The 14,071-nt window shown below is 40.2% G+C and overlaps 1 protein-coding gene and 1 pseudogene across 1 annotated transcript in view; both read left to right on the top strand.

The window, feature by feature from the left end:
* The first annotated feature begins 733 nt into the window (after nt 1-733).
* On the top strand, nt 734-2,163 carry LOC138015487 (cyclic GMP-AMP synthase-like receptor 1; annotated as a pseudogene).
* Nucleotides 2,164-3,255: 1,092 nt separating this feature from the next.
* Nucleotides 3,256-14,071, top strand: part of LOC138015486 (uncharacterized) — a 16,324-nt gene continuing 5,508 nt past the window's right edge. The window contains exons 1-2 of the mRNA XM_068862552.1: nt 3,256-3,393; nt 12,972-14,071. The exon at nt 12,972-14,071 is cut by the window's right edge and continues 1,270 nt beyond it. Of these exons, the coding sequence (XP_068718653.1) occupies nt 13,061-14,071 (1,011 nt within the window). The 5' untranslated portion in view covers nt 3,256-3,393; nt 12,972-13,060. The remainder of the gene's footprint in view (nt 3,394-12,971) is intronic.

Below are 14,071 nucleotides of genomic sequence, written 5' to 3'. Positions count from 1 at the left end.
TGAGAGCACTCGCCTCCCACCAATGTGGCCAGGGTTCGATTCCCAGATCCGGCGTCATATGTGGGTTGAGTTTGTTGGTTCTCTACTCTGCACCGAGAGGTTTTCTCCGTGTACTCCGGTTTCCCTCTCCTCAAAAACCATCATTTGACTTGATTTGCGTTAATTGTTAATTTCCGTTTGCAGTGTCCCCAATTAGTGCATCAGCGCTAGAACAACTGGACACTCGTACTTAAATAAAGTTCCTTTCCTTTCTTTCCTTTTTTTCTAGTCACCTTTAGTAGAGGGGACCCCCTCTACCAACCATGTTTTAATAAGCCAAAGGCCTCCTTACAAGAGGCCATATGTGTGTTAAATTTGTTGTTTCTCTAGTAAAGGTTTTTTCCCAAGGTAGTTCGGTTTTCCTTTCTGATCAAAAAACGATTTTTTGCAACATTTCGTTCATATGAGCTTCTCGATTCATTATGGAGCTCCAGGGAAAAGATAAATTGAGGGACCGACGGAAAACGAAAGTTCACGTTTCATGGGCAATATTTTCGCCAAAATCATTGCTTTGCTCGTCTCTAGAAATAATGTTGTAGCTTTACAAACAAGTTATATAACGGGAAACGCCTGACTTCCGAATGCAGGTTGGAATATAGTCACGTGATCAGAGCAGCAGGTGTGCAGGTGTTAACGCAGTTGTTGTTTTAAATTTGTACAATCTGCCTTCTTCGTTAAAAATGTCTGTCCAAAATCTCAACAGAGAAAGGACTGATTTGCCCGAGGAAACCTAAGTTCGGAAGCGAACGTTGTCCTTCGGAGACATCTTCGGCGATTTCCATCAGATTCAGACCTTTATCTAAAAGTTTTTAATAAAATGGTTATGTCTTACAAAAATCTGCAGAAGTTTTCATCCTGCACGCAATTAAACAAACTGGCTTCACAAGACAAGCATCAGAACTGTAAGGAGTTCAACTACGAGGAGAAGTTAAGAAGTTACCAGTGAATAATAAGTTTTACTCAGTTCAGGTGAGAGAGAGAAGGGTCTGTGTTAAGAGGAAAAAAAGCCTTGCTTTCTCAGCTGTTTTTAAGCTCTTAGTTAATGCACAAATCGTTAACGATCGGTTTACAATAGGGGACGTTCTTTTTAACGGAGCTCGAATCGGTGATATGGTAGAAAAGGAAAGTTATCGGTTTGAGTTTGGCGTGCCTCTTTACTTAGGTGACAATGGAGGAAAATTTGTTATTCATCGCGCCGAGGAAGATGGTTTTGCAAGATTGCAGCTAGAAAATGTGAAACTTGGAGAGACTGTCTCGACCCGAACGGATTTCTCTCGGCAAATCTTGTTCGCTCTAAACTCCAGTTGACGATGAAGAGCGCTCTTAAAATCTTAAATAGTAGCGTCGAACAGGGAGTGGATAAATTTCCAAGTGGCATGGAAACTGTAGAAGTATACTGCGAGGGATCCACAATCGTGTTAAAAATAAACCATGGTTCGGTGGTCGTGGAGTTGATACCCACAATTCCTATTCCGAAGAGTATTTCGGAATGGTGTCGTAGATTTCCGGTGAAATCTGAGCCTCCTTCTCATGTGGTTGCAAGGCCTTGTCAACTCCCTATGAGCGATCCCGAAACGCTGTGGGAGTTGTCATTTTTATCTGCGGAAAAGAAAAAATTCTTTTCCTGGGCACTACAAAATATCGCTTGCTTCTGTGTCTCTCGGAAATCAGAGAGCGAGACAAAACACTGGGTAAATTATCTCTATATCATTTGCAAACCGTCCTTTATTACATCGGAGAACAAGTCATTGATCCCTTAAAATGGTCTAAGGAAATGATTGGTTATCGCTTCTTAGAAGTGCTACGATGTTTGGAAAATTTTTTAGAAAGAAAATTTTGCCCACATTACTTTTTACCAGAGGTGAATCTGTTCACTTGCATAAATGAGGTCACAATTTCTTTGCTTAAAGACAGAGTTCGGAGAATGTTGAAACCATCATGTGTAGCGTGCGGTGTGGCTACAATTTGTAAGAGAAAGAACTCGAAAAGCTTTTGATGATCTGTGGGTAATTAAATGACTCCCGCACCGTTTTATGGTAATTGAAGTGAAAGCCAACGAAATACAACTTGGTTAAATGCGTGGATAAAGAAATACACAGCGAAAAACTAGTAGAGAGCTTTGTGCCCGAATAGCATGTTCTGTTCGTTGTGTGTTTTGGAAGATTTTGGGTGAATGAATCTAGGAGATAACTTTAAACGGAATGGTTTCGATAAAGTTTGAAAAGTTTGTTTAGGTTTCGCGATGGAATCATGGGAGCCTATGGGCCAGTCACGAAACGGACGATTTCTTTGCAAAAATCGTGAGAACCGTTTCCCTGCTAGAAGAGGTTTCCCACAAAGAGAGGAATTCAGTCCTTTCCTGGCCAAGACGGCATTGGATGGCCTTTCCTTAACAACAATGACGTTTTAGTCACGTGCGACACAATCGACAAAAAATGTTTGTGTGCGGGCCTCGAACGTTTCATTTCGCTTTAAGAAATTTGAAAAGTTCAAGACAAAAGAGTTATATCTCGGACTTAAACTGAACCAGGGACGCCTTTCTTTGCAAAGATGTTACTTCCTTTATATTCTTATTTTACAGCTTAGAAATGGCTGATTCCGATTCAGAAATGTGAGCTGGCGCGCATTACTCATTACCGGCAACCGATTTTGAAAACAGGTCAGTTTCGAAAATCTAGAATGCTGCCGGCAACATGAAATAAGGTTCTCTTCTGTAACATCGTGAGAGATCTGCGGGCGTGGAACAGAACCGTTTAGTTTTTTCAGTTTTGTTCCATTTTAATTTTGCCCCGTCAAATAAACGTTCCTATAGACACGATTGGAAACTCCACTATTTACGAAAAGCCCATTCACTTTTCTCGCCCTATAAACAACATTTAAGTTTTGATCGCCGTCTGGGATAATCAGTCGTGCTTGAAAGAATTCGAACAAAAACAGAGCTTGAAGCGACCCCATCGTCTTCGTACTTAAGGCCCCACAAAATTTGTCAACAAGGATTATTAGAAGGAGTCTACCATTTATCATCCTTATCAGAGAAGACTACGAAGTCATGATAAACATTTTTGCCGTATGGTCTGCTAAGCATTCGTTGAATGGCATTTCCATTGTTATTGTTCGTTTATTTTGATTTGGCGTTTCCTGTTGAATTAAACAAAGTTCCTGACTAGTTCCCAGCCATCCCTACAACCCACGCGGCGAGGTGGAACGAAGGTACACCCGCGTTAGTGAAAGACCTCCCTCAAATGAACCCACAGCGTCCAAAGACGCGAGTTGTCTCCAGATTCTCAGTTGACGGGTGCTGGTTAAACGTTCCCATAGAACAACGGGGAGGGCGCGAATTGCTTATTCAACGCGGTGAGTATAGCGTTATCTATATCATGTTTGTGCAGTACGATTTTTGTTTCCCGTGGCTAATCCTGCTGATGTCACACGTAAAAAACGTTTTTTTGCATCGTTCAGTTAGCAACCAGTCGCAAACGCGAGAACAAACTTTTAACGTTTCTTAACTTGTTTAACAATAATTGTCCTTTGTTCATTCTATGTCCCAGGCGCTAGCTAAAGTTTGCTTCAACCCGGAAATTACTCGATGATTTCGTTTCCTAAGCTTTTAATTATCCCCAGAATATATTATTGCCAAGATCATCTCTGAAGAATTTTATTTAGACGTGGTGATATGATCATTGCTCAGTTTACTTTCAGTTTTAGCGAAATACGCGTAACTACTATTTATATTTATCATAAACAACAAAAAAAGAAGCTGACTATTAAAATTAAACATCACCAGACCTGTCTTGGAACGGACTTGTAATTATTGATTCATTTGCTTTTTTGTTGCCGTTGGGGCTGAAAAGTGTACTGCGAGAGAGGCAGGCCCTTCATCCCTTCGAGACTGATGATTTAAGTCGCTGACAAAGAGTGAGTTCATTTAGCTTTTCTTGTCGTTTGAAGATTTACCGTGAAGGTTTGAATCTTGTGTTCTTCGTGGTCAGCTCATTGTCAGCTAACTAGCATTGATCTGGACGAAGAGATTTTTATTTTATTCCCTCCGCCAAGACGTCTGCATGGCTGTGTACGGAATTGAGGCGAAAGTATTCTACGTCTTTCGCTTTCCACTAGATTCTTGATACCGCCATTCCCCTTTAGCTCAGTGACCGGTACTTAGTCTTCAAAGCACCATTTGAGCACGGTAAGTTCAACACCTGATGTGTACTCTCCAAACGAATCACTCACTATACTCTTGCAAAGGGAAAGTTGTGAAAGTTCTCACGCTATTCAACCGGATCAAAGATAAACATCGCAAAACGCTCTGAAAAAATCTCACCCCATACCCCAAGAAGAAAAGAAAACAGTCGATTAAAACTTTTTCACACTCGATCACAAATCGAAGAGCTCCTTAATTTGTCTTTTATAAACTCTCAGGACTTTGATATCGAACACACGACCTCTCGCTTCACGGCGTACCAGCAGACTGGCGCCATTTTCCAATTGTGCCATCCAGGCGGCACTTCCCTCACAATCTATTACCTTATTAACTGCGTTTCTCTTGAGCTTCTGCAATTGCTTCTTAACTAGTTTTTCCTCGTATAACTAGTTCATTATCCTTTTGAAGCTTTCATATCGAACGTGGTCTCAAGGTGAAAGAAATTTCTCCTTTACGCATGAGTAAATATTCTAACTAGTGCTTCTTGGCTTCAACTAGAAAATTGTTCATGACCATTCTCGATTCACTTGTTTTCTGGTCCGAGCTACGCGGAACGAAGAGAAGCAATAGCTCTATGGTAGCGTTTAACTCTCTATTTGAGAATGCCACTAACCTCATTTTTGGCTTCTACCCCTGTGGAGTTCCTTTATAATGTTTCTCAATGATAATAATGACAAAACAAAAAAAAATTCTAGTTTATATCTATGAAATTTCACCACTCAGATAAACCATGGATAACTCCATCAATTAAAATGCTTGTCAAAGAACGCCAAAAGGCTTTCCATTCACAGAATACCCCCCTTTGGAAATCCCTACGTAACAAAGTCCAGCAGACGATCGCTGAACGCAAACGATCTTTTTATCAAACCAAAGTTCAAGATCTAAAGAAAGATAACTGTCGTAAGTGGTGGGGGATAGTTAATAAGATGTCGGGTACATTTGTAGATCTGAGAAGTCCAGACACCTCTTATTAGAGCGTGATGGTAAGACCTTATCTGATCCTGAATTAGCCAATGCGCTTAATAATTTCTTTACATCTGTAAGTTCGGACATCCCCCCGCTTAATTTGTCTTTGCTGCCAGCTTTCCCCTCCCCCCCCCCCCCACGGGCGATACGCTGCCCATGGTACAACCTTATGAAGTATGTAAAAAAGTTTACTTCAATGAAGCCCCATAAGGCCTATGGGCCCGATAATATTCCTAGCAGAATTTTTAAAGAGTTTGCTTTTGAACTAGCAACCCCAGCTGCTACTATTTTTAATGTATCTTTGTCGTCTGGGGTTATGCAAATCTTGTGGAAGGAATCTAATATCATCCCAATCCCTAAAGTCACAAAGCCCAAATGTGAGAGTGATATAAGACCAATCTCACTCACACCCTGCCTTTCAAGGGTTTTAGAAGACTTTGTGGTTTCATGGTTGATTGGGGATGTCAGGGATAAAATTGACCCTTTGCAGTTTGGCTGCTTGAAAGGAACATCCACATTTTACTGTCTGTTAGATATGGTCCATAATTGGCTTTTACAGCTAGACAGTCCTAATGAACATATCCAAGTCTGCTTTTTGGACTTTTCAAAAGCTTTTGACCGTATTGGTTATAACATCCTTGTCCAAAAGCTTATTAACCTTAACGTTAGACTTTGTCTGATCCCTTGGATCATTAACTTTCTATCTGATAGAAAACAACGCGTTAAATTAATCAGACATTTTCGGAATGGCTCCCTGTCAAAGCAGGGGTCCCCCAAGGGACCAAACTAGGCCCGATTTTGTTCCTCATAATGGTCAATGATTTGGGGAGGGCCAGGTCACCTAATTTCGGAATGTGGAAGTACATAGATGATGTCTCGTTGTCAGAGAACCTTAGTAAGGGTAGCTTATCATCTTCCCAGTCTACATTTGACTATATAAACAGCTGGGCCTCTGACAACTGGATGTGTCTTAACACTAAGAAATGCAAAGAGTCGCGTTTGTGTTTCTTCAAGGAAAAATCCCAGTTATCCCCGTTAACAATTGATGATCAACCGTTAGAAGTGGTAACCTCACATAAGGTCCTGGGGCTTATTATCCAGAATGACTTAAAGTGGAACGAACATATCGCATCAGTAGTTGCTAAGGCAGGGAAACGCTTACATATCCTATGTGTTTTACGTCGGGGTGGTGTCCCAGCAGCTGACCTAGTCTCAATTTATGTGTCTTTGATACGCTCTATTTTGGAATATAGCTGCGTAGTCTAGTATTGTGCTCTTCCTTCCTATCTGCCTGAACAGCTCGAAAGAGTCCAGAAACGAGCTTTTGGTATTATCTTTCCCAAACAAACCTATAGCAGGGCATGTGAACTTGCTGAATGCCCAAGGTTGGACGTTCGCCGCAATGATCTTTGTATTAGAACTTTAAAGAAAATTGACGGGAAGGGCCCTCTCTCAAAGCACCTGACAATGACGAGGGTGAGCGCGCATGGACGTACGATGAGAAGTCATACCCACAGAACCCTATATAAGTGTAGAACGGAGCGGATTAAAAGAAGCGTTTTTCCTAGTGCAATTATTTCTTTTAATAATAATATTTAGAATCTACATTTTTATGTAATTTTTAAATTTTATATAATTTTTAAATTGTAAATACACGTTGTAATTCATTTTTAATGCGAAAATGTGTTTTTAATAAACTATTAACTCGACAATAGACCTTTTTACCGATACGGCGGCCATTTTGTTTTCTATTGTTTCGAATAGCAATTATGGGATGCCCAGGGGGCAAATACATATTAATTTGCCCCCTGAGCATCCCATAATGTCTTTCGAAACAATAGAAATCAAAATGGCCGCCGTATCTGTAAAAGGGTCTATTTAGAATAAATAAGCACTCGCAATTTTTTCAAAGATTACAAATTGCATTCACTCTACTGAAAATTTACTAAAATATTCTAGAGCTGATTTATTCCAAATTGCACTCGAAATCATGTGATTACCTGAGTTACTGAAAGACCAAAACCAACCCTTGATGTCACGTTCTTGGGACTTTGCTGTTTTTATCATGGCTGAATCAATCTCAGTTTTGGTCAAAATCAAAGTCAAAATCTTTATTTATCTCATTATAAATTGAGATAATTACGTTACATCATAGTTTGAATTTAAAATAAAATAATAACATAAGAATTCAATTAATAGTAAAATGCGAGTTGGGAAGCTAAGTTTACTTATTGGTTGTCTTGTTAGGTCTCCATAACACATTTAGAGTTCTAATTAGACAGCCAGGGCCCGGTTGTTCGAAAGCGGATTAACCTAATCAAGGATTAGCGTAAACTTTTGTTTCATGTTTTCAACTTTTTGGTGAAAGTTTCTTTTGCTTATTTCTGTTGTTCAGGATTGACTTCTTCTAATGTAAAGTTTTGCCGAATATCAGCGTTGAACAGCATTTGGGAATAGAGAAATAAACTCCTTGGTTTTTAATTTTTAATTTTTAATCCGGGATTAGCGTTAATCGGCTTTTGAACAACCGGGCCCAGGGTGAATAAAGGGCAAAAAATAGGCACGCATTGCGTACGTGTGGTAGTGCAGTAACACAACCTCGTTCCCAGGGTCTCTCTTCTCTGCCTCCATTGTCGTTGAGAGAAGACCCTGGTTCACGCTGGTCACGTGGCACTCGTCGACAAACATTTTTCCACTAGGGTAGTGTTTTCGTTATATTTTGATCCCGCAACCGCACCTGGGCGAAAAAATATTCGTTTAACAAGGCATTTCTAAAATAAAAAGGTCAAAAGAGCTAATGTTATATTCCTACAGGAGATGAATTCCCAGAAAAGCGGTCAAACTAAAAGCAAGAGCTTTTGTGATCGACAAGACGACTTCAATGTCGAGCGGCGATTGACGTTCGCTTTAAAAAAAATTAATTTCGTTAGTAGCCAAAGTTGCTTCTTCAGAACAAACACTAACATAAAAGAATACACCAAACACTACGTTTGCTTGATAAAAATGCCTCTTTTATTTTACTGCGACTAAAAATATACACGCTATTAAAGCGCGGTGCAGTGGTAAAAAAAATCTTAACGACATCGACAATTTACACGAAGTTGTTGAAATATAAATATCATAAGTCAAACTGTCAACTCGCTGTACAAGATTGCGACCTTAGCAATCACGTTGTTTAACGAAAATCAAAGAACAAAATGAAATACCTGCACATGCTAATACAGTTTGATTTGATGGATTTGAGGTCGATATGTGACTCGAGAACTTAAATAACAACACACCGGCTGATCGCTGAACATGTTTGTTTTCCATGGATAACCGTTTCGCTTGTTTTCTTGCACGACAAAATCTTCTTTCCTTAAAATTGTCGCAAACTATTAGCATTCTTCGTTGATCCGGACCTTCACACCACCTTCTTTCTGTGGCGTCTGATCGATTTGACCACAACTTTTTTTCTTTCACATCGGGTTCCATATGTGTAGTACATAAAATACTGCTGTCAAACGTTTTGTCAATGGTTATCTAGCCACAAAATCAATTGCGTGCTGATTCCCTTCTTTGCAATGTCAACAAAGCCTACATTGCCACCCATCCCCTAACACACATTTCGCCAACCTCCCAGATTCTGGGAGACACGTGACCAGCGTGAACCAGGGTCTTCTCTCAACGACAATGGAGGCAGAGAAGAGAGACCCTGGGAACGAGGTTGGCAGTAACACAGCGCTTTATTTCATATTGTCAACTGAGCTGCGTTTTGTCTTCCAGGTGATTCAAGTTGCCTTTGCGTAATATGTAGCCCCAATGGTACACGATATTGTTTTGGTGTCATAACTCATTATAGTGCCATGGTAGATGCCTAAGGTGGATAGCCCCCTGAGAAGACACGTGGTTACTAGTTAAATACTAAACCCAGAAAGATTGAAGAATAAAAGGCAACCTCGTCCCCAGGGCGCTTTTCCCTGGCTTTGGGTGGAAATTTCCCGTCCCACCCAAAGCCAGGGAAAAGCGCCCTGGTTGAATAAAAGGGAATCGAGAAACATTGGCTTCGAGGCTGACATGTTAATCATTTTCAAGTTCCCTTACAACTTCTTTTTCAGCACACGGTTAATCGAGCACTCTGAGCGTCAAACAGCTTTCTGAGACAAAAGTTCACTGCGGTTAACGCTATCCGGCGGGGTTAGTATCTGGATGGGAAACCTCAAACTATACACTTTGAGCCAGACACATAGGACCGAAAATTCTACTTAAGAGCTCAAAAATGCAAACTAAGCAAGGCACAGATTTTGTTAGCCTGCTTTATGCAAAGCAAATATTGATGCAAAAGTAAATAAATATTGACACACAGTTTTTAAGAAGAGCAGAAGGACGTTTTCAGTTAGTGTCGATCGAGAATAAAATATTTTGCCATCAGCAACAAAATTTGTGACATGAAAACAACATAATTTTTGAACCGCGAATACAAAAAGTTACGATCAGCGAAAAAAAAATTATAGGAGATTTTTGCTACGTTCAATTTTTCTATTGTACTTTTGGCTACACTAGTAAATCGCAAAATAAAGTGACATCGAATTCAGCGGGCGCCATGAGCAAGTTACCTGGCGTGTTTACTAACGAAACAAAGGATACATCTGTGGGCCAACGTGCAAAGTGATGGCAAGACACCAGGTTTTTGTTTTTGTTAGTTTGGTTATTTTTTTTTTGTCTTTCAAGTGTTATAAAGTTTGACATGAAATGTGCGAATTCAACACAAAGATCACAATCGCCCAGCTCTTGAGGTTGACCATTGTTTCTGCAAAGTCAAAAATTTACTCTCCTAGACGAGGTTATTTATCACCAGGTAATTACATCGTTTTGGAGATAGCAGCTGCTGTATTATTTCATTAGCGTCACAAATTCTTGCCTATTTGGGGGCTCATTTTGTTGAAACTCAAGCACGCTTCCAACAAACCTGTTTATTTTCGTGATTTATGCACGCGCTGGGGGCCTATTGGCACCACGGACACTCTTACAACCCAGTGACATGTGTATAGTGCACTTACAGTGCACAACCACAAAAGGGAAACGAATAAAGAGAAAAAAAATGGATTGTGTATACCTTTTAAATGAGGTGGATTCATTTATTGTTTTGATAGGAAGTAACACTTAATCTGCTTAAGGAACGCACACTAGAGTCTTTTAAAAAAAATAGGAGATCTTTCCATATATCAGTTGCCGTAAAGGAGAGAGATTGCTTTCCAATATTAGTCCGTACTTTAGATTTACGAAGACTTGGTTTTATCAACGGCATTGATAATGTAAATTGACCACCGTACAAGGATTCTATAAGCTGACGTTCCGAGCGTTAGCCCTTCGTCAGAGCGAATCGAGGAATTATGGATTGTGTGTAGTTTTGATAGGGGAGTAGGAGCTACGCTATTGGTGGTAACATGGCAACGTGAAAAATAGGAATACATGAGTTAAATGAAAAGCGTTCGTTAACACCGTGGGGATTAAGGGTGCCGATTTGGAAGATGTAAATTTATTGCATAACGTACAGGTTAAGCAATAAATGACATTTGAGGAGGTACACGCAAAACGATCGGTGATCTTAACAGATCGCTTAGGTCCCGATATTTTGCTAGTGTTAAGAGTGAAAGGACAAGTTTCGCATCGTGAGCGTGCGCATTTGAAAGTGCCAGGTTGCTGGCTAGTCTTGAGTGTGCTTCTAACTAAAAAGTTGTCCACGTTTTTTGTCGTGTTTGAATGAAATAAGTAGAGGTTGAGAAAAGATTCTACCAGTCTCAGGATCATTTTGGAGTAATTTAAACTTATTAAGAATGACTTTTCATCCTCATAATCACGTAGTCAAAAGTATCATTCTTAATAACTTTAAATTACTCCAAAATGATCCCGAGACTAGTAGAATCTTTTCGCAACCTCCACTTATTTCATTCAAACGCGACAAAAACATTGGCAACTTTTTAGTTAGAAGCGCACTCAAAGCTAACCAACAACCTGGCAATTTCAAATGCGCGCGCTCACGATCGTTTCGCGTGTACCTCCGCAAATGTCATTTATTGCATAACCTGTTCGTTATGCAATAATTATACATTGGCGAGACAGGTAGACGACTAGGCCACCGATTCCGCGAACACCTTCGCGATGTTGAGAAAAATGACAAGGATGCATCTAAGCCAGTCGCTCGTCATTCTAATCTCCTTAACCACTCCAAACAACACATGGCTATCTGCGGCCTTTCCCTACATCGACGGACAGCCGCAAGAATCTGGAACAAAAACTCATCTTCCAGATCGGTATTAACGAACACTTTTCATTTAACTCATGTATTCCTATTTTCACGTTGCCATGTTACCACCAATAGCGTAGATCCTACTCCACTATAAAAACTACACACAACCCATAATACCTCGATTCGCTCTGACGAAGGACTAACACTCGAAACGTCAGCTTTCAGGGGCACCCAACGTCAATTTTCGGAAAATATCTGTTCGGATAACGATTTGAGATCTGGAATTTTCGGAACATTTGTAGTAAAATTCCTTGCTTGCCATCCTGTCCTAGGATTTTCGAACGTCTAAAACATGGTATAATTGCCCATTTTTAACGGAATTTTACCCTAAAAAGGTCACCTAGAATTTCGGGAGACTTTTCTCTGACTGAAATTTTCGAAAAGATAAGTTTTGATCCCTATAATTTTCAGAACACAAGTTTTTCAGCCAGGGAATCCGGACAGATGAAAAATTTTTAGGGGATAAAAATATGCCTATATCTACCGTTTAAATACTAAAATACGTTTAACAACGCTATGTTTAAGTAGTTGAACTATATTCTCGTTGGGTGCCCCTGAGCTTTTAGAATCCCCGTACGGTGGTCAATTTACATTATCAACTCCGTTGATAAAATCAAGTTTTTGTGTACTAGTTCCCCACCGACGCACCACCGCAGTCTTTAGAAACTACCCCCTTTATTTATTTTTAGATTTACGAAGGTTTCTTTCACTAGAGTATCTTGTGTTATGACCATGAACAGTACTAGCATGTTGAAGCATGTCATCTTGGTTTCCCTGACGACTGATTCACAGCCAGGAGAAACTACCAAACTCTTACACGCACGTCGGAGAGTACGGAAATGTAATCAGTAGAACCATTTTTGAAAGTGTTGATCAATGACAAAAGGAGTGCAAAATTAATTTTGAAAGAAACGAATTTAACTGAGATCCTGGCATGCTCGAGTGGAGTCAGGTTGTATGTTAGTAAAGCCCCGTTTTTCCTTGATGAATAACAAGTTGTTATTCAGCGAGTACATAAAAAAATGTTGCAGTCCCCAGCTCGTCGAAACTTGCTTTGGTTTCAGCTGCCATTTTGTTTATTTTGACAGCAATGAGCACATGCGTGGTACTGGGAACTAATCTCATTAATATTCTTTGCCACATTTTCCTTGTCGTCCGTTTACGCGAACAAATTTCATCCTTCACAATTGTCAAGGAAATTTACTTTTGCAATTCTTTGTTTTGCAAAAGTCATGTTGAAATTGGCATTTTGCCAAAAATATTTGTAAAAAACGTGTTTGATTTTTAACTTACATCTGGCTTGTTAGCTTCAGATCTGCAGATGTCGAGAAACGTCACTTTACGAAGAAAGAAACAAAGCTTCTACGACACGCAACAAGCTCCCATTTCCCGTTTCAATCAGTAATCGCGATGATCTCTCCAATGCGTGCTTTTTTTTTCTTCTAAATAGTTGAACGTTTTTCTTCATTTTTGCAGGTCCCATCATCGCAAAAGGATTCAAGCAATCAGGATAACACTAAAACCGGTCAGCGTGGTCGATATCATAAAATAATATTGTCCTGTGAATGAAAATGGCCCCAATTCTTCCGCGGGATCAGTCAGAGCTCGAGACAGACAAGCTAAACTTTATCAAGTTCTGCAGTGTTGTGATTGGCTTATTTCCACATGTCCTTCGTCAAGTATTTGAGCAAATGTGGAACAAAATTAGACAACGCCCATGGAATGATTCCGATGAGGTTCGGAACTTGTTCCTTGAGGGGGAAGGTGGGAAGACAAATGTACCGACAGAAAATTCCTTCACGGAGTGGAATTCTACGGCTCTTTTTGAGGCTACTCTCTTTGCTAAAATGTTTGGAAAGCCAGATGGGAATGGAGGTCATCGAACGATGAAGCAGTTGTATGTGAAATGTGAACCATCGCCAGGAGCATTTCATGCGCGTATCGGAGGAGATTTTCGCCCTGAATCTGAAACGTTTGCCTTAGCTTTGGATCAGCTCCGCTTACTGAGAAACGCTCTTTGCTACCACATCAACGAGCAAAAGATACCCAAGTTGAAGTTTGACGTCTATCTCGACCGGACAAAGGAAGCATTTAAAGCTCTTCATCAAGGCAACAGCGTAGCTAGTTTGGTTGATATTGAAAACTTAACGACGCGTGACTTCCCCTCGGAAAGATTTCAGCGGCTTGTAAACGACTTAACAAGAGAAAAAGGATCAGCCATCAGGTTTGGGCAGATGAGGCCAATCGATTACGAAAACGTGAAACCTGGAGAAGCAAACATGAAGAAAGTTATGGGAGATATCGGGTCAGGCGTTAGAGGAGTGAGAAGTTATGTAGAAAGAAAACTGAATGAGAGAAGATCAGATTTGAACAATAAAAACATCGAAAATATAGTGAACGAAACCAACACAAACGTACACTATTCGAACGAAGGAGCAACTGGTATACGATCTGACGAAAAAGGTGTAAACATCGTACAGACAAGTGTAGAGGCGTCAAAGAATCCCGAAGACAGCGGATCAGACACGAATGACGTCAACTTGAAAAGTGTGCCTCTTGACAAGAAAGAGAAGTTG

This window comes from Montipora capricornis, chromosome 9, assembly GCF_036669925.1.
Source record: "Montipora capricornis isolate CH-2021 chromosome 9, ASM3666992v2, whole genome shotgun sequence".
In the NCBI taxonomy this organism is placed as follows: domain Eukaryota; kingdom Metazoa; phylum Cnidaria; class Anthozoa; order Scleractinia; family Acroporidae; genus Montipora; species Montipora capricornis.
The sequence above is the reverse complement of the archived record's forward strand: the minus strand, read 5'-3'. Positions and strand labels throughout refer to the sequence as shown.